The 18983-nt window shown below is 41.5% G+C and overlaps 2 protein-coding genes across 2 annotated transcripts; both read left to right on the top strand.

Moving 5' to 3' along the window:
• The first annotated feature begins 3232 nt into the window (after positions 1 to 3232).
• LOC117488196 lies at positions 3233 to 5810 on the top strand. Its single transcript, XM_034136996.1, has 4 exons — positions 3233 to 3924; positions 4852 to 5057; positions 5224 to 5335; positions 5558 to 5810. Exons 1-4 carry the CDS (start codon positions 3460 to 3462, stop codon positions 5771 to 5773), a joined length of 999 nt encoding a protein of 332 aa, XP_033992887.1. The 5' UTR covers positions 3233 to 3459; the 3' UTR covers positions 5774 to 5810.
• Positions 5811 to 6558: 748 nt separating this feature from the next.
• On the top strand, positions 6559 to 17176 carry pgap2 (post-GPI attachment to proteins 2). The gene is made up of 6 exons (XM_034136999.1): positions 6559 to 6684; positions 8584 to 8752; positions 9464 to 9713; positions 10566 to 10672; positions 15922 to 16030; positions 16585 to 17176. The coding sequence occupies exons 2-6, from the start codon at positions 8585 to 8587 to the stop codon at positions 16713 to 16715; spliced, it is 765 nt and encodes a 254-aa protein (XP_033992890.1). The 5' UTR covers positions 6559 to 6684; position 8584; the 3' UTR covers positions 16716 to 17176.
• Positions 17177 to 18983: the final 1807 nt, after the last annotated feature.

Genomic DNA, 18983 nt, shown 5'->3' with positions numbered 1-18983 from the left:
AGATTATTATTGTATTTCTTTAGTTAGCCGTAGCATTCAGGATGATCAGGAAACACCAAACCAAGGGTCCAAATCTGGCCAGGACACTTTGGGGACATATCTAACAGGAACATTTTGATTTCATTAGATCACATTATTCACACTTATATCAATAATCAGGGTTTTTAAGACTTACATATAAATATTCTAAATAACTAATACAAATAAGCCAAACAAAAAGTACAATACGAGTTATACACAAAATTCGTACAGAGAACCAACAAATAAATTATTTATCAAACTAAAAACACTAAAACTACAAGACCTGGTTGACTATAAAACCATTCAAATTATGTACAAGGCCGCAAATCATCATTTGCCTCATGGTGTCCAGGGACTTTTTACACGGAGAGAAGGCATGCACATGTTGAGAGGAAACTGCATTTTCAAAAAACCACCCGTACGTACAAATGCCAAACTTCATTGCATCTCATCAAAAGGTGTTAGTCTGTGGAATAAATGTAGTGATGCACTGAAAAATTGTACAACTTTATATAAAATGAAAGTATTATTCAAGAGCCAAACCATTAGTGGTTATGAACAGTACCTGTAAAAATTCCTTTTGTTATTTCCTGTAATTGTAAAAGTAATTACTTCCTGATTGTTTTTGTAAAAAAGTATCAAGACAAACATGTCGCTGATGACGATGACCTAATTACTTCATTTATACTGCAAGGAAAATGTACGCTAGAAGGGGTAGGACCAGAAAAGTTTTTTAAGCTTCTTCTTGCCCCTGTTGAACACGACAGAGACTAATTTAAGATTTATTGTTGTTGTTTCTTTTTATTTCTTTTTTTTGCATTATCATTATTATTTATTTTATTGTACTTTGGTATAATTATTATTATTATGAGTGAGAAGGAAGAAAAGGAAGAAGCAATATATATTATTATTAGTATTGATGTATGTTTTGTTTCTGACATGTTCAATAAATTGACATAAAAAAAAAAAAAAACATATAAATAATGTAAATAAATACCACATATAAATATGTATAAGCAGGCAGTATACTGTAAGTTTAGGAGTATTAAAGGAGTGAAATAACTACAGATATTATGGGATTAAGATGAAACATGGTTCATATTCAGGAGCATTTATCTTCAGGTTAAAATGTTAAAGTGTCTCATTTATTGATAACAATTAAACCTAATATTAGTTGTAACTCTGGTGGAATCAGTAGAAAATATACTTTTCCAATAGCATCTAAAAGATGGACGTTTTTAGGAAAATGTAAATGTAATTAATATAAATGAAATGAAACTCCATATTTTAAACGTGATGCCGCCCCTTGCTGGCTCTCATAATACTACACTGTGTACATACTCTGTTACAGTGAAAGTACTAACACTACACTGTATTAATACTCTGTAACAGTGAAAGTACTAACACTACACTGTATTAATACTCTGTAACAGTGAAAGTACTAACACTACACTGTATTAATACTCTGTTACAGTAAAAGTACTAACACTACACTGTATTAATACTCTGTTACAGTGAAAGTACTAACACTACACTGTATTAATACTCTATTACAGTGAAAGTACTAATACTACACTGTATTAATACTCTGTTACAGTGAAAGTACTAATACTACACTGTATTAATACTCTATTACAGTGAAAGTACTAACACTACACTGTATTAATACTCTGTTACAGTGAAAGTACTAACACTACACTGTATTAATACTCTGTTACAGTGAAAGTACTAACACTACACTGTATTAATACTCTATTACAGTGAAAGTACTAATACTACACTGTATTAATACTCTGTTACAGTGAAAGTACTAATACTACACTGTATTAATACTCTGTTACAGTGAAAGTACTAATACTACACTGTATTAATACTCTATTACAGTGAAAGTACTAACACTACACTGTATTAATACTCTGTTACAGTGAAAGTACTAACACTACACTGTATTAATACTCTGTTACAGTGAAAGTACTAACACTACACTGTATTAATACTCTATTACAGTGAAAGTACTAATACTACACTGTATTAATACTCTGTTACAGTGAAAGTACTAATACTACACTGTATTAATACTCTGTTACAGTGAAAGTACTAATACTACACTGTATTAATACTCTATTACAGTGAAAGTACTAACACTACACTGTATTAATACTCTGTTACAGTGAAAGTACTAACACTACACTGTATTAATACTCTATTACAGTGAAAGTACTAATACTACACTGTATTAATACTCTGTTACAGTGAAAGTACTAACACTACACTGTATTAATACTCTGTTACAGTGAAAGTACTAACACTACACTGTATTAATACTCTATTACAGTGAAAGTACTAATACTACACTGTATTAATACTCTGTTACAGTGAAAGTACTAATACTACACTGTATTAATACTCTGTTACAGTGAAAGTACTAATACTACACTGTATTAATACTCTATTACAGTGAAAGTACTAACACTACACTGTATTAATACTCTGTTACAGTGAAAGTACTAACACTACACTGTATTAATACTCAGTTACAGTGAAAGTACTAACACTACACTGTATTAATACTCTGTTACAGTGAAAGTACTAACACTACACTGTATTAATACTCTGTTACAGTAAAAGTACTAACACTACACTGTATTAATACTCTGTTACAGTAAAAGTACTAACACTACACTGTATTAATACTCTGTTACAGTGAAAGTACTAACACTACACTGTATTAATACTCTGTTACAGTAAAAGTACTAACACTACACTGTATTAATACTCTGTTACAGTAAAAGTACTAACACTACACTGTATTAATACTCTGTTACAGTAAAAGTACTAACACTACACTGTATTAATACTCTGTTACAGTAAAAGTACTAACACTACACTGTATTAATACTCTGTTACAGTAAAAGTACTAACACTACACTGTATTAATACTCTGTTACAGTGAAAGTACTAACACTACACTGTATTAATACTCTGTAACAGTGAAAGTACTAACACTCGTGGCTGGAATGTATTTGATCAGATGGACAAAGAATCAAACCGTTCAGCTGTCTTTGTCGACAAGAAAGTTCAGTGAGTCACTCAGAGAGCATACTGTCTGCAGAGTGGAAGAGCAGAGTTTGGGTTGAATACTTAGACACAGAGAGAGGAGAAGGGGGGGGGGGGGTGAAGTGTGTGTTTTATGTATTTAGTTAGAAAGCTTTGGATTCATTTCTCTAACTGGTGGAGGGTTTGGTTCAGACGAGTGTGTTCGAGTTTTTCTTCGCATTAAAAAATAAACACCGCACTGGGGATTTCCTGAAGACACTGAAACAAGAAGTGAAGAATCTGGCAACATGTATGAGGCCTGTTCCCCTCCTCCCTCTTCAGTCTCTAGCTGTACTCTAGTCTGTCAGCTGTAATAGATCCTCAGAGGAGAGCCAGCTGATCATGGAGGCTGGAAGGAACAGGAGAGGATGTTTGTTAAGCGTTGTTCAGAAGGAGCATCTGAAGCTGGACGACCTGAGAGACAGAGCTCAGGGCTTAGAAAACAATTATGTCTTTAAAAATGACAGAATCCCAGAATACCCACGACCAGAGATCCATGTGAGCCATCTGAAACACGACACCGACAGAAAGGGTTTGATCGGCATCAAGCTGTTCAGAGGCTTCAGGAACCCGTGGAGAGAAGACCTGGTGTGGTGGGGTCTGTCGGTGGGGAGGGAGGAACTCAGATCAGCTGAGCAGCGCCTCCTCCAGGAAACATACCCGGACCGAACAGAGCAGCAGGTCCAGGATCAGCAGAGCTTCCTGGGGAAGTTTGCCTCTTCGCTGGCCTTCAAGAAGATCTCCAGGCTGGGATCGTACCGCTTCACCTTCCCCCTTCAGGAGCTGCTGGAGGCCTACAGTCGGCAGGTACTGAGGTGTAGGACTCATAATGCTGACTCATGTCAGGGTTTAGGACTCATAATGCTGACTCATTTCAGGGTTTAGGACTCATAATGCTGACTCATGTCAGGGTTTAGGACTCATAATGCTGACTCATGTCAGGGTTCAGGACTCATAATGCTGACTCATGTCAGGGTTTAGGACTCATAATGCTGACTCATGTCATGGTTTAGGACTCATAATGCTGACTCATGTCATGGTTTAGGACTCATAATGCTGACTCATGTCAGGGTTTAGGACTCATAATGCTGACTCATGTCATGGTTTAGGACTCATAATGCTGACTCATGTCAGGGTTTAGGACTCATAATGCTATTCCACAAATTTAAAGTGGACCTATCATGCTATATTTGAATAACATAGTGTAGGACCATACCTATATAAGGCATATTTATACTTTTTTTTTTTCAAAATACCAAACAGATCATGCATTTTAGCCATGCCTCATTTCGCTCAATTTGAAAAATGTAAGCTCTGTTTTTGCAAGGGCAGATTCTGTGAGAACAGCACCATCTACAGGCCTGGCATATGTACTACAGCGTCTCCAGCGCTTTCTAACGGCAATGGCCGTGGCTGTCTCCTCCTGATTGGTGGAGTTGGCCCAATAGCCGTAGCGCCACTGTCCTGACGTCAGGACAGTGTTCAAATCTGGATCAGTTTTTATCAGATCCGTTGCAGCCCCTTTTTTAGAGATTTGGGTATGGAGGAAAATAGAGAGGGTTGTGTTTTCTGACACTTGGTGAGTTCCCTGGAACACCGGGGACACATATTCATGTATAAAAGACGTACAAAAGTGCATTTTGCATGATAGGTCCCCTTTAAGTTCATCATTTTGTTTTCCACGTGATTCTGTGATTCTGTGATTCTGTGTAAAAGCTCTTCTTCTCTCTCCAGTTTTGCGGCGGTGAGCAGCCCCTCATGCGGGTGTATGAGACCCACCTGTACAAACAGGAAGTGATGTATGTGGTGCTGGTCCACAGTCCGGCCAATCAGGAGCAGTTCTCAGAATATCCTCTTCTGACCGACGACCCAAACGCTGTCTGCTGCTACAGAGATGGCCGCTTCATCTGGAGGCCTGAGGCCATGTGTGAAACTCACAGGTGAGAAAACAACAATGACAGGTAACCTGGGAGGTTCAGACAGGAAAGGAAGGGCCGTAAATGAAGAGACAAGTAAACATGGGAAAAGACAGGACAATAAAGGGACAGGAAATTAACAGGAAAGACATGAAATGCGTTATGGATTGACTTCCTGTCTCTCTGTCAGATTCGAGTTGTTCCGGAATGATGAGACTCAGCTGATGGAGGCTCGGCCCTGCAGCCCTCACCAGGTCTATGTCTGGGATAATGTGGGCCTCGCTCTGCATGTGGAGGACAAGGTGATTTATGAAATGTTATTTATTTCTGAATGATAAATGTTGAATAATTTTTTTAAAGAAATTGAAAAAATGTCACATACATTTTGAAATAGAAATGTGTGAAAATGTTGTGGAAATGTTGTATATCTATATATAGATATATATACGTATTCCCAGAGGCTCATGGGAGTTGTAGTTAATGGTCCATGTTGCTGAATCTGAAGTGAGGTCTTCCTGTTTCAGCTGCTGGAGTTCGATCCGCTCCGACTGAGAGAGAAACTGAAGTTCTGCAAAGGAGAAAAACTTATCCACGTTCCAGTCGAGTTTGATGACTTCCCGTTAGCCGAGGCGACTGTTCGCAGATTTTGGCCTGAAGACCCGTCCCCACTGGAGAGAGATGAAGAGCAGGATGTTAATAAAGCAGTGATTAATCAGAGTTTAGATAAGCACATCCTGTAAACTGTAAAGCACAATTATTAAAAATATGATTTATGTAAAAAGCCCTGTTGTACTTTACTTTATTACTTGTCCTGTCAATTCTTGTCTTCTGTTTGCACCTGTCCACATTCTGAGGAAAAAGTTAACATTCTGAGGGAAAAGTTAACATTCTGAGGGAAAAGTTAACATTCTGAGGAAAAAGTTAACATTCTGAGGGAAAAGTTAACATTCTGAGGGAAAAGTTAACATTCTGAGGAAAAAGGTCACAGAAAATAAAGACAATATAAAACATGGACAACATTCTGAGAAAAAAGTTAAAATGGTGAGAAAATAATCAAAGATCTGAGAAAATAGTCAGATTTCTGAGGAAAATTCAATTTTAAAACAAAGTCAACATTCAGGGAAAAAGTCAAATTTCTGAGAAAATAGTAATAATTCTAAAAATAAACTCCAAATTTGTAAAGTAAAAAAAGTAAAAAAACGTTATTGAACAACTGTTTCAACAACACCATCCTAAACATAATGTAATATCGAACTGAGGACATCTAGACGAAGACAAACGAAGAAACAAGGAATCATTTAAAAATATGATATATAATCAATTTGATTAGGAAGCTTATTGAGATCACTAGAAAGATAACACATCTTTAGAAATACATATTGATGACATGTGCTTCGTGTGAGCGACACCGACACAATCCAGTGGAATTATTTTAGTGTAAAATAACACGTGAAAGAAGGAAAAGCAACGTTTACCTTAATGACGCAATCACGCAGAGTTACGCTAATGCGGAAGTGGGCGTGGCTAAATCTCATCAGGAAAAAACGAGCTAAACGGATTAGCTCTGATGAACCCGAGCTAAAGCGGGCTAAAGAGGGCTAAGGAGGGCTACAGAGGGCTCGATGACCGAGAAGCCTCGGGAGCTGTGAAGGTGAGTGTTTCTACGCGTGTTCCTCAAAGAACCGCTTCTGTTTTAAAGCCAGAAACTCAGCGAGCAGAGTCAAAGTCCAGGAGACACAGCTAGCTTTAGCTTCTGATTCACCTCCATTCACTGTTGTTGTTTTCTTTGTTTACTCGCTGTCTCTCAGACGATAAAGCTGTCTCTCAGGGCTTCTGGAGGCTTCTGAGCTGCTCTGTGCTCACACAGGGATATCAGTTATGTAGGAGTAGTGGTAGAACTACCAGAGCTGTACAGTAACTGTGTACAAAGTTGAGGTACTTGTACTTTACCTGAGTATTTCCATGTTATGCTACTGTGTACTTTTCCTCCACTACATGTATTTAATCCCTTTAGTTACTCTACAGATCTGGATGAATGATTTGAAATATAACCAAGTCTTAAATCAGACTTTAGTTCCACCTGGAGTAAATTCACAAGCTACCCTGCAGTATACAAAGTCATTCAAACTAGCTGCACCTTTACCAGCTTTGAGAACACTTTCATGATCAATCATTATAAAACATATCATATATATTATTCTGAAATGGACCAATCTGCACAACGACTACTTTTACTGTCGCTACTTTCACTATATTTTGATGAGAATACTTTTCTACTTTTACTTGAGGAACATTTTGAATGCAGGACTTTTACTGTAACAGAGTATTCCTACACTCTGGTACTTCTACTTTTACTCAAGTACATCTGAGTACTTCTACTTTAACTCAAGATCTGAGTACTTCTACTTTTACTCAAGTACAAGATCTGAGTACTTCTACTTTTACTCAAGTACAAGATCTGAGTACTTCTACTTTTACTCAAGTACAAGATCTGAGTACTTCTACTTTTACTCAAGTACAAGATCTGAGTACTTCTACTTTTACTCAAGATCTGAGTACTTCTACTTTTACTCAAGTACAAGACCTGAGTACTTTTACTCAAATACAAGATCTGAGTACTTCTACTTTTACTGAAGTACAATATCTGAGTACTTCTACTTTGACTCAAGTACAAGATCTGAGTACTTCTACTTTTACTCAAGTACAAGATCTGAGTACTTCTACTTTGACTATATTTTGATGATAATACTTTAATGCAATCATTATAATCAAAGTGACTTTATACTGCATTTATTTAACAGATTTATTTAGTATTTATTTTATAAATCCAGATTTTGACACGTAAGAAAACTCAGGAATAACTTAAACCCTCCAACATCATATATATATATATATATATAGTAACTCAAACTATGAGTGCATTCAGAGAGAACATGTCACAGCTTCTTAAATGTGAAGATTTGCTGCTTTTAGTTTTTAGTTTTAAATATTTGTTGAGCAATGAGTATTTTTACTACTAATACTTTAAGTAATTGTATGTGATATATGATTAATAAAGTACAGAAGAGGATTGGGGCCACATGAGAATTTATTTAGGATATATATATATACTTTATTGAACGCACATTGGGAATGATTGGGTTACAGCAGCGTGTTCAGGCTTTCCAATGAACAGCTTCTAGTATAGATATAGATACATGTCTACAGTAGAAAGGACATGAACCATAACATACTGGATATGAAATGTACCAGATGAGTTAGACAGTTCTATGGAAGAGCAATATATTACAGTGGCAGGTATTTAGATATGATGGTATGTACATTACAGCCAAGCAAAATATTTCTTGTTATGGAAAAACCAAAACTACGAGTAATTTCAACTCTGAGAAGAAAAAGAAATTTGAGAAATAATTCAAATTCTAAAAATCAGATTCTTGAAAAAAAATACAATTTGAGAAAAAAAACACCCACCAACTACTACCTACTACCGAGCTCAGAATGTTACACACAGTGACTCAGTGTGTGTGTGTGTGTGTGTGTGTGTGTGTAGGATGCTGCAGGGCCCGTACAGCAGTCTGGATCGGGACCGCCCTCTGATCCGGGTTCCCTTCACCAGCTTCGCCGTGGCGACGGTTCTGCTGCCGCTCACCGGACTCATCGCCTGCCTCTTCACCTCCATCCTCTACCACTACGAGGACGCCACCTACACACACTGCAAGGTGAGACACACACACACACACACACACACACACACACACACACACACACACACACACACACACACACACACACACACACACACACACACACACACACACACACACACACACACACACACACACACACACACACACACACACACACACCCTCTACCACTACTTCTTACATTTCCCAAACAGGCTGGTTCCTTTAGTTTGAATGTGTGTTTGGTGGCGTGATCATTATTATTTAGAGTCATTGCGTGCCTATTGATTTGAACACGATCCGTGTATCCATCATTTCCTGGTCTTCTCTAAAGAAGAGGGACCAATGAAAACGTTGTCATGTTGCCGTTGTTCAGCATGGAAACATTCATTAGCTAACAATGACATTATTGTTCTATTAATATAAAGGGAGGTCAGGTACTCTTTAAAACAGCTGCTAGTTATGGGTACTTTTTACTGAAGTACATTTCAAAGCCCTCTTTACTTTGACTTGAGGAAAGAAGTTTAGTCAGTACTTCTACTTTCACCAGAGTATCTTAAACACGAGTATCTGTACTTCTACTTGAGTAAAGGATGTGTGTACTTCTACTTGAGTAAAGGATGTGTGTACTTCTACTTGAGTAAAGGATGTGTACTTCTACTTGAGTAAAGGATGTGTGTACCTCTACTTGAGTAAAGGATGTGAGTACTCTAACCTCTCTGATTATGTCCCCCCCCCCCCCCCAGGTACCGAACTACCTCCCCTCCATCAGCTCGGCCATCAGCAGGGTCCCTGAACGTTACATCTGGCGCTCGTGCATCGGGCTCCACTCGGCGCCTCGCTTCCTAGTCTCCGCAGCATACTTCAGTTTCTACCGAGGACGCTTCAGCTCGCGCCCCCCTGAGCTGCTGCTGAGCGTCCTCAACCTGATCTGCAGCCTGACGGAGAACACAGGGCTGCTGCTGCTCACATACGTGTCCTCCACCGAGACATACAGTAAGTGTCCTCCACCGAGACGTACAGTAAGTGTCCTCCACCGAGACGTACAGTAAGTGTGCTCCACCGAGACGTACAGTAAGTGTCCTCCACCGAGACGTACAGTAAGTGTCCTCCACCGAGACGTACAGTAAGTGTGCTCCACCGAGACGTACAGTAAGTGTCCTCCACCGAGACGTACAGTAAGTGTCCTCCACCGAGACGTACAGTAAGTGTCCTCCACCGAGACATACGAGCTCTCTCTCTCTCTCTCTCCAGATGTTAACGAGCGCTCTCTCTCTCTCCAGATGTTAACGAGCGCTCTCTCTCTCCAGATGTTAACGAGCTCTCTCTCTCTCTCCAGATGTTAACGAGCGCTCTCTCTCTCCAGATGTTAACGAGCGCTCTCTCTCTCCAGATGTTAACGAGCTCTCTCTCTCTCTCCAGATGTTAACGAGCTCTCTCTCTCTCTCCAGATGTTAACGAGCGCTCTCTCTCTCCAGATGTTAACGAGCTCTCTCTCTCTCCAGATGTTAACGAGCGCTCTCTCTCTCCAGATGTTAACGAGCTCTCTCTCTCTCTCTCCAGATGTTAACGAGCACTCTCTCTCCAGATGTTAACGACCTCTCTCTCTCTCCAGATGTTAACGACCTCTCTCTCTCCAGATGTTAACGAGCTCTCTCTCTCCAGATGTTAACGAGCTCTCTCTCTCCAGATGTTAACGACCTCTCTCTCTCCAGATGTTAACGAGCTCTCTCTCTCTCCAGATGTTAACGAGCGCTCTCTCTCTCCAGATGTTAACGAGCACTCTCTCTCCAGATGTTAACGAGCTCTCTCTCTCTCCAGATGTTAACAAGCTCTCTCTCTCTCCAGATGTTCATAAGTACGGCTTCGCTGTGTTCATGGGAAGCTCTCTGCTGCACATGCTGATCACCTGCAGACTGTGGATGGTCATCAGGAGACACTACGTACACCCAGAGGTACACACACACACACACACACTCACACTCACACTCACACTCACACACCCTCAGAGTTATTAGAATACACACACCTCCATACTTTATCTGTTAGAAACATTCAGTATATATTTAGTTTATGAAACAGCTGCTCGTTTGATATCCTGCACAAACAAACTGGCACTGAGACACTTGAAGCTACTGAACACACGGACCATCAGGATGTGTCCATCAGTGGACCGGTTGCTTGCTATCGTAGAGGAAAAGAGGCATTCAGCCGACTGTCTGTCACTCACACAAACTGACATTCATTGACAATTTCAATATTTTCTGTAATTGTGGGGCCCGCTTAGCATCTGATGGACTTCACCCAAATGATAGAGGTTCTCGACTACTAACAGCAAACATCAGTCACGCGCTCTTGACCTCCTTAAGTGGACAGAATCAAGCCCCAATCTCTGCTCCATCTAAGCCGAATGACACAACCTCCTGGACACAAGCAACACACTGACCTCCACGAAACAACATCTTGAACTCAGTGCAATCTCAGTGGACTCACTGCCCGAAGAAAAACAACGATAGTACAGACGCCATCTCCAACATACCGGTAATCTCAACCAGCCAATGGCATGGTAAAAGCTATGCACCATCTCATAGGCCTGCTCGTGCCGTTAACCTCAAAGCGATCAAAGTCCAGCCAAAGCACATCTCCTCTCATGACATAGAAGTCCAACAAATACAATTAGCCCTCCTAAATGTCAGATCTCTGAATAATAAAACCTTTTTAGTTAATGATCTGATTAAAGAAAATAACTTAGATTGCATCTGCTTAGTGGAGACATGGCTTAATAACGACTCAGCTACATCAATAATGACCTGTCCACCAAACTATAGCTTTTATCAGCTGCCCAGAAAGAGCCGAAGAGGAGGAGGAGGGGCAGACATTTCCTCCTCAAAACAGAACTAGGTGAGTTCATGCCGATGGAATATCTAGCCATTGAACTCAAAACTGAATCAACCATAATTGTCACAATATACCGTCCACCTAGACCCTCACCATCTGAACTGATCTCACTGTGTTACCAGTTAGGATAAGGTGATCCTAAACGGAGACCTGAATAGCTATAGACTCCAAAGCTAGAGAGCTCGCAAACCTACTAGAGAGCTTTGATCTAACACGGCATATAATGACTGCAACTCACCGACATGGTAATACATTCGACTTAGTGAGAACAACTGGGCTAAACATCAGTAATATCTCAATAACTGAGCTACCTCTCTCCATCACTGTATATTCTTTGATGCTGAAATAACCCATCAGACTAGATGAACCACACCGTCATGACAGCTCTCTAAAGGACATGGTAGAACATCTCAATGATGCACTATCATCTGTATTCAATTCTGTCGCCCCACTAAAGACTACAAAGAAGTCGACAACCAGAGCCTCCCCCTGGTTGAACTACAATGGTGTCAAAGAAGAAAAAAGGAAATGTCGTGCATCAGAGAGAAAATGGAGGAAAACAAAAACCACTATCTGCTGTGAAATCTACAAAGATGCTTTAACTGCCTTCAACAGAACCATCGGACTTTCCTCCACTATCGATCAGCTGCTAAACACTGTCTCTGCCCCCCCACCCCTAAACACTGTCTCTGCCCCCCCCACCTAAACACTGTCTCTGCCCCCCCCCCACCTAAACACTGTCTCTGCCCCCCCCACCTAAACACTGTCTCTGCCCCCCCCACCTAAACACTGTCTCTGCCCCCCCCCACCTAAACACTGTCTCTGCCCCCCCCACCTAAACACTGTCTCTGCCCCCCCCCCCCCACCTAAACACTGTCTCTGCCCCCCCACCTAAACACTGTCTCTGCCCCCCCCCACCTAAACACTGTCTCTGCCCCCCCACCTAAACACTGTCTCTGCCCCCCCACCTAAACACTGTCTCTGCCCCCCCACCTAAACACTGTCTCTGCCCCCCCCACCTAAACACTGTCTCTGCCCCCCCCACCTAAACACTGTCTCTGCCCCCCCACCGAAACCCTTCCTGCCCCCCTAAAACACTGTCTCTGCCCCCCCACCTACCTATAAACACTGTCTCTGCCCCCCCACCTAACACATGTCTCTGCCCCCCCCACCTAAACACCTGTCTCTGCCCCCACCTACAAACACTGTCTCTGCCCCCCCACCTAAACACTGTCTCTGCCCCCCACCTAAACACTGTCTCTGCCCCCCCACCTAAACACTGTCTCTGCCCCCCCCACCTAACACTGTCTCTGCCCCCCCCCCTAAACACTGTCTCTCTGCCCCCCCACCTTAACACTGTCTTGCCCCCCCCACCTAAACACTGTCTCTGCCCCCCCCACCTGAACACTGTCTCTGCCCCCCCCACCTAAACACTGTCTCTGCCCCCCCCACTAAACACTGTCTCTGCCCCCCCCACCTAAACACTGTCTCTGCCCCCCCACCCTAAACACTGTCTCTGCCCCCCCCACCTAAACACTGTCTCTGCCCCCCCACCTAAACACTGTCTCTGCCCCCCCCCACCTAAACACTGTCTCTGCCCCCCCACCTAAAACACTGTCTCTTGTCCTGCCCCCCACCTAAACACTTGTCTCTGACCCCCCCACCTAAACACTGTCTCTGCCCCCCCACCTTAACACTGTCTCTGCCCCCCCACCTAAACACTGTCTCTGCCCCCCCACCTAAACACTGTCTCTGCCCCCCCACCTAAACACTGTCTCTGCCCCCCCCACCTAACACTGTCTCTGCCCCCCCACCTAAACACTGTCTCTGCCCCCCCCACCTAACACTGTCTCTGCCCCCCCCCCCCCCCTCACCTAAACACTGTCTCTGCCCCCCCCCACCTAAACACTGTCTCTGCCCCCCCACCTAAACACTGTCTCTGCCCCCCCACCCTCCTCAACAGCTAAATGTGAGGAATTTGCTCTGTTTTTTGAGAACAAAATAACTTCAATCAGAGCTAGTATCACTCGTAGTGGAGATGAAAGCGATCTCAGTAGAGTATGTCATGTAACCATGAGTAACTTTACATGCATCACACAAAGCGAACTGTGTAAAACTGTCTCAGAAGCAAACTCCACAACCTCAGACATTGATCCTATCTCCACAAAATTCTTTAAGCGAGTGTTTGATAGCGTCTCCAGTCCGGTCCTGGACATTATAAACACATCCCTTAAAACTGGCGTCTTCCCTGATGCCTTTCAAACAGCTGTTAAAGAAACCTAAACTGGATAACAACACAGTAGCAAACCACAGACCAATATCAAATCTACCATTTATCAGTCAAATATTGGAAAGAATAGTCTCAGTCCAAATCAATTCCTATCAAACATGTTAGAAGTATGTCAGTCAGGTTTCAGAAGATACCACAGTACGGAAACTGCACTCACAAAGGTCCTTAGTGACCTCAGACTCCACTCTGATGCAAATCACATCTCCATCCTTATCCTATTAGATCTCAGTGCAGCTTTTGATACTATTGATCACATCATCCTAATAAATGGACTTGAAAAGCGTTTTGGTTTCTCTGTCTGCGTGTTGAACTGGATCCAAACATCAGAGGAAGGATGTTCTTTATTAGTCTAGGAGGCCATACATCAGAGAAACATGAAAGCCGCTACGGGGTTTCACAAGCGAGCTGTTTAGGTCCATTGCTCTTTCCTCTCTATATGTCACCGCTCGGCGACATCATCAGAGAGTATGGGATAGATTTCCACAGCTATGCGGATGATACACAATTGTACATATCCGCTGAACCAAATGATACGACAGCCATAAACAAATGGATGAACGATAACTTTCTTAAATTGAATGAGGACCAAACTGAAGTCCTACTTGTTGGCCCCAAATCAAAAAGAGAGATGCTTACAAATAATCTAGGAAGCTTAACCACTTGGATTAAACCGGAGGTGACAAGTCTCCGTGTCATCCTGGACTCAGATTTGAACTTCAACGCCCATTTAAACAAAGTGACCAAAATAGCTTCCTTTCATCTCAGAAACATAGCGAAGGTACGGCCATTCATAAATCCAAAGGATGCAGAGAAGCTCATTCATGCTTTTACATCTAGCCGATAGACTACTGCAATGCACTATTCACTGGACTCCCCAAGAAGACTGTTGAGAGACTCCAGCTCATCCAAAGCTCTGCAGCTAGACTACTGACTGATACCAAAAGGAGGGAACACATGAGTCCTGTCTTAGCTACTCTACACTGGCTTCCTGTAACTTTCAGAATTGATTTGAAGGGGCTTCTCCTCACACACAAAGCTCTAAATGGACAAGGACCCAGCTACTTTGCTGATTCTCTAATAAACGACACACCTGGCAGAACACTGCGACCATCAGATGCAGGTCTATTGGAGGTCACCAGAAAGAGTCCTAAGAAGATCCGTGATGCAGCCTCTGTAAACTACGACCCCAAACCTGTGGAACACGTTACCCAACAACATTAGGGAAGCCAATACGTTAGGTTTTAAGCTGCCTTTTAAAAATGTCTATCTCTTTCCCAAAGCATTTGACTGACTTGACCGTATGTGTTTTATTCCCCATGATTTATGTTTCATTATGTTATCCCGCTTTATGCTTTGCTGCTTGTGTTACTCTGATTTCATGTCTTATTTCTTACTGATGTAAAGCACTTTGAACTGCAATCCCCTGTATGAAAGGTGCTATACAAATAACGTTATTATTATTATTATTATTATTATTATTATTATATATATAACTATCTGCTAGTACCCATCACCCTGCAGAGCGCTCTTTAGATTAATGTTTGGTGTATAAAATGTCAGGAAACATAAAAAAAGGACTTATTAGATGTCAGAATAAAAGCCTCTCCATGTTAATAGAAGTGAGAGTAATGTGTGATTCTGATATGAAATATGATATATGATATGAACCCTCCCAAAGTCTCTGAGAGCTGAGGAGACAGAGCTGCAGTGCTGAGTCTCGCCTGCAGGGGGCGCCACACTGTGCTGCTCATATTCATGCTATACATTATATAATGCATTACTTAGACTAAGTACACGATCATTATGGTCTAGTGACCAGGGTGTGTGTGTGTGTGTGTGTGTGTGTGTGTGTGTGTGTGTGTGTGTGTGTGTGTGTGTGTGTGTGTGTGTGTGTGTGTGTGTGTGTTGTGTGTGTGTGTGTGTGTGTGTGTGTGTGTGTGTGTGTGTGTGGTGTGTGTGTGTGTGTGTGTGTGTGTGTGTGTGTGTGTGTGTGTGTGTGTGTGTGTGTGTGTGTAGGAGAAGACGTCGTGTGTGTGGAAGCTGCGTCTCTTCCTGTTTAACGTGGGCTGCTTCCTGTCCGCTGCGTATTTCTTCCGACGCCACAACCAGCTCTGCGAGGCCGGAGGTGAGTCATGTGGGGTCAAACAGGTCCAGTCTGTTTCATGAATAATAGACATCTTTACAGGAAGGTCTAGTTTTATTACATTTGTCAGTTTCTAACTTTTTATGTATGTCGAGTTTGAATTTTTTGTTCGTTTTATTTTTACTCTTTACTATTTTTTATATCAGGTTTTTTTTTGTCCATTTCTTCTTTTTAATGTTTCTTTTTGGGCGTTTCGCTTTACTTAGTCGATCTATTTTTATATATATTTTTTGGCCGAGTTTCTATTTGTTCATTTTTTTATTTTCTCTCGTTATATTTAGTTGTTTCAAATTTTTCATCAACTTTGTTCGTAAGTCTATTTTACATTTGCTTTCGTAGTCTGGTGTAATTTTTTTTTATATTTGCTTGAGGTTTTTTTGTCATGTTTTTCTAAATTTAGCCAATTTTTTATACATTTTTGTCCAGTTTATTTATAGGCTGTTTTCTGTGCTTCATTATTTCATTAATGCCCCTCTCCCCCTCTCCCCCCCCCCCCCCCTCTCTCTCCTCCCCCCCCCCCCCCTCTCTCTCCTCAGTTTACACGCTGTTCTCCCTCTTCGAGTACCTGGTGGTTTTCTCCAACATGGCCTTCCACATGACGGCCTTCTGGGACTTCGGGAGCAAAGAGGTGATCGTAGCCACGCCCCCTGAGGACAAGAGGTACTGACTCACCTGAGGGGGGAGGAGCCTCGCCTGAGAGAGACTCACCTGAGGGGGAGGAGCCACTCACCTGAGAGAGACTCACCTGAGGGGGAGGAGCCACTCACCTGAGAGAGACTCGTCTGAGGGGGAGGAGCCACTCACCTGAGGGGGAGGAGCCACTCACCTGAGAGAGACTCACCTGAGGGGGAGGAGCCACTCACCTGAGAGAGACTCACCTGAGGGGGAGGAGACTCACCTGAAAGGGGGAGGAGACTCACCTGTGGACTCTGTTGGACATAGTGTTTATTATTACAGAGAATATAAAATATGAATAAAAACATTAATATTTAATGTTTGTATTATCGCCCGGTTGAAGCTGCTTTCACGCTGACTGTCAGATTCAAGCTGAAGTCACGTTTATTTTAAAAAATAAGACAATTTCCTGATTTCACAAATGTTTTTATTTTCTGCTTCAGCCTCATGTGTTTTAGGGGGGGGGGGGTATGGGGCCGGGCGGGGGGCACCGTTAATATGGACCGGAAATAGATATTTAATTCCGTTATTTGTGATTTTATATAATATCACGCCAGCTGCTTTCATGTATTTATGTTCATGAAATAAACGAGTTCATCAAAAATAAATACTTATTTAATCCAATCAATCGTTTTTAAATCCAATCTGAAGACTTTTGATTTTTTTAGGGGTTAAAAAACCTGAATAAAATAAAACTGACTGAATATAAATACTCTTTTTTTTTTTTAAATAAAAAGTAATTTCAAATACTGTAATTCGACAATCTGTGTTTCATTTGTATTTTATGTTCTGCTATCAACGGCTAAGTGCTAACAGCTAACGGCTAACGTTAGCTCGCTCAGGTTAGCATCATCAGGAACAATGTGGTGCTAACATTTAACACAACTTGAGGGATATTACATTGTTTTTAACAAACAGAAGTTTACAATATCATTTGTTTTAATAAACTGGCGTTAAACCTGAAATAGAAAATACAAATATGTGTTATGTGTATAAATATATATATAAATATATAAATACATGTCTTTATTTTAAATAAAATGTATTTACACATACTGTCATCGGATAATCTGTGTTTCATTATTAATATGTACTCTTCCAAAGCAACAGCTGCTAAAGGCTAACAGCTAGCGGCTAACAGCTCATGGCTAACAGCTAGCGGCTAACAGCTAGCTCTCCTGCAGATCATTAATTGTGCTTTAAACACAACTCATGAGATATTATATATTCTATAAATGAATTTAAGAAATTGTGTAAACTGAAACAGATTTAGAAAATGTTTTCCTAATAAAGTTTAATCCGTAATAATATTTATTAATTTGTTTATAATATTAGTTTTATGAATCTAATCCTGGAGAGTAGTTAAAGCTTCACGTACTGCTCTACGAGTAAATCTAATACAGAATATATCATTTTATAGTCAAATAGTAAACGTCCCCTTCACCTCAGTTTGTTGACTTAATGTTTGTATTTGTTTACTCTCTGACGCAGATGCAGGTTTGTTTATGATTTGAATATATGCAGACGACTCCCAAATACATTACCCCTAAAAAAACAAAACAACCACCAGCTCTCTGATGCCCCTGGTCGACTGTCTTAATGACATGAAGGCCTGGATGGCGCTAAACTTTTTAAATATAGATGAGAGCAAAACAGGGGTCATTGTGTTTGGACCAAATGGGGGTGTCCCTTCCATTGACCTGGGTTCCCTGCAGGGCCGCCCCTGGCTAACTTGTGGCCCCCCGCAAGGTTATGTGATGAGGCCCTCAGTGTCGCGAACGTCGCCGGGGGGGGCTAGTGGAGCACGCGCTGGAGCCTTGCAGGGGCGAAACTGTGGCTCTGGCTTTCTGTCCATTTTAGAGTTAACTTTAAGATGTTATTGTTTGTTTTTAAATCGCTCAATGGGCTGGCCCCTCAGTACATCTCTGACCTCCTACAGGTGGACACCCCCTCAAGGGCTTTGAGGTCGGCTGATCAGCTGCGGCTGGTAGTCCCTAAAACAAGGAAAAAGACCAGGGGAGACCGAGCCTTCTCTGCTCCACACATTAAATCACATATAGAATCAAATACATATATTTAAACTATGTTCTTCCAAAGCTTTACCTGGTGGAGGGTTTGGTTCAGACGAGTGTGTTTGAGTTTTCTCTGGGCAGTAAAAAATCAAAACAGCACTGGGCATCTAAACCTGTTAGACCGGTTTCTCCATCTCATGATGATGTTTATAATTTATATTTACCTACAGGGCGTGGTGGCAGGTGGG

The sequence above is a fragment of the Trematomus bernacchii genome, unplaced genomic scaffold (genome assembly GCF_902827165.1).
Source record: "Trematomus bernacchii unplaced genomic scaffold, fTreBer1.1, whole genome shotgun sequence".
NCBI classification, from domain to species: domain Eukaryota; kingdom Metazoa; phylum Chordata; class Actinopteri; order Perciformes; family Nototheniidae; genus Trematomus; species Trematomus bernacchii.
The sequence above is the reverse complement of the archived record's forward strand: the minus strand, read 5'-3'. Positions and strand labels throughout refer to the sequence as shown.

What these genes read in the sequence shown, in the direction of transcription:
- LOC117488196 (XM_034136996.1), top strand. Translation starts at nt 3,460, where the DNA reads ATGGAGGCTGGAAGGAACAGGAGAGGATGTTTGTTAAGCGTTGTTCAG. An exon ending in TGGAGGCCTACAGTCGGCAG is followed by an intron (nt 3,925 to 4,851) that starts GTACTGAGGTGT and finishes TTCTCTCTCCAG; the next exon opens with TTTTGCGGCGGTGAGCAGCC. An exon ending in CTCTGCATGTGGAGGACAAG is followed by an intron (nt 5,336 to 5,557) that starts GTGATTTATGAA and finishes TTCCTGTTTCAG; the next exon opens with CTGCTGGAGTTCGATCCGCT.
- pgap2 (XM_034136999.1), top strand. Translation starts at nt 8,585, where the DNA reads ATGCTGCAGGGCCCGTACAGCAGTCTGGATCGGGACCGCCCTCTGATC. An exon ending in CCACCTACACACACTGCAAG is followed by an intron (nt 8,753 to 9,463) that starts GTGAGACACACA and finishes CCCCCCCCCCAG; the next exon opens with GTACCGAACTACCTCCCCTC. An exon ending in GTCCTCCACCGAGACATACA is followed by an intron (nt 9,714 to 10,565) that starts GTAAGTGTCCTC and finishes CTCTCTCTCCAG; the next exon opens with ATGTTCATAAGTACGGCTTC.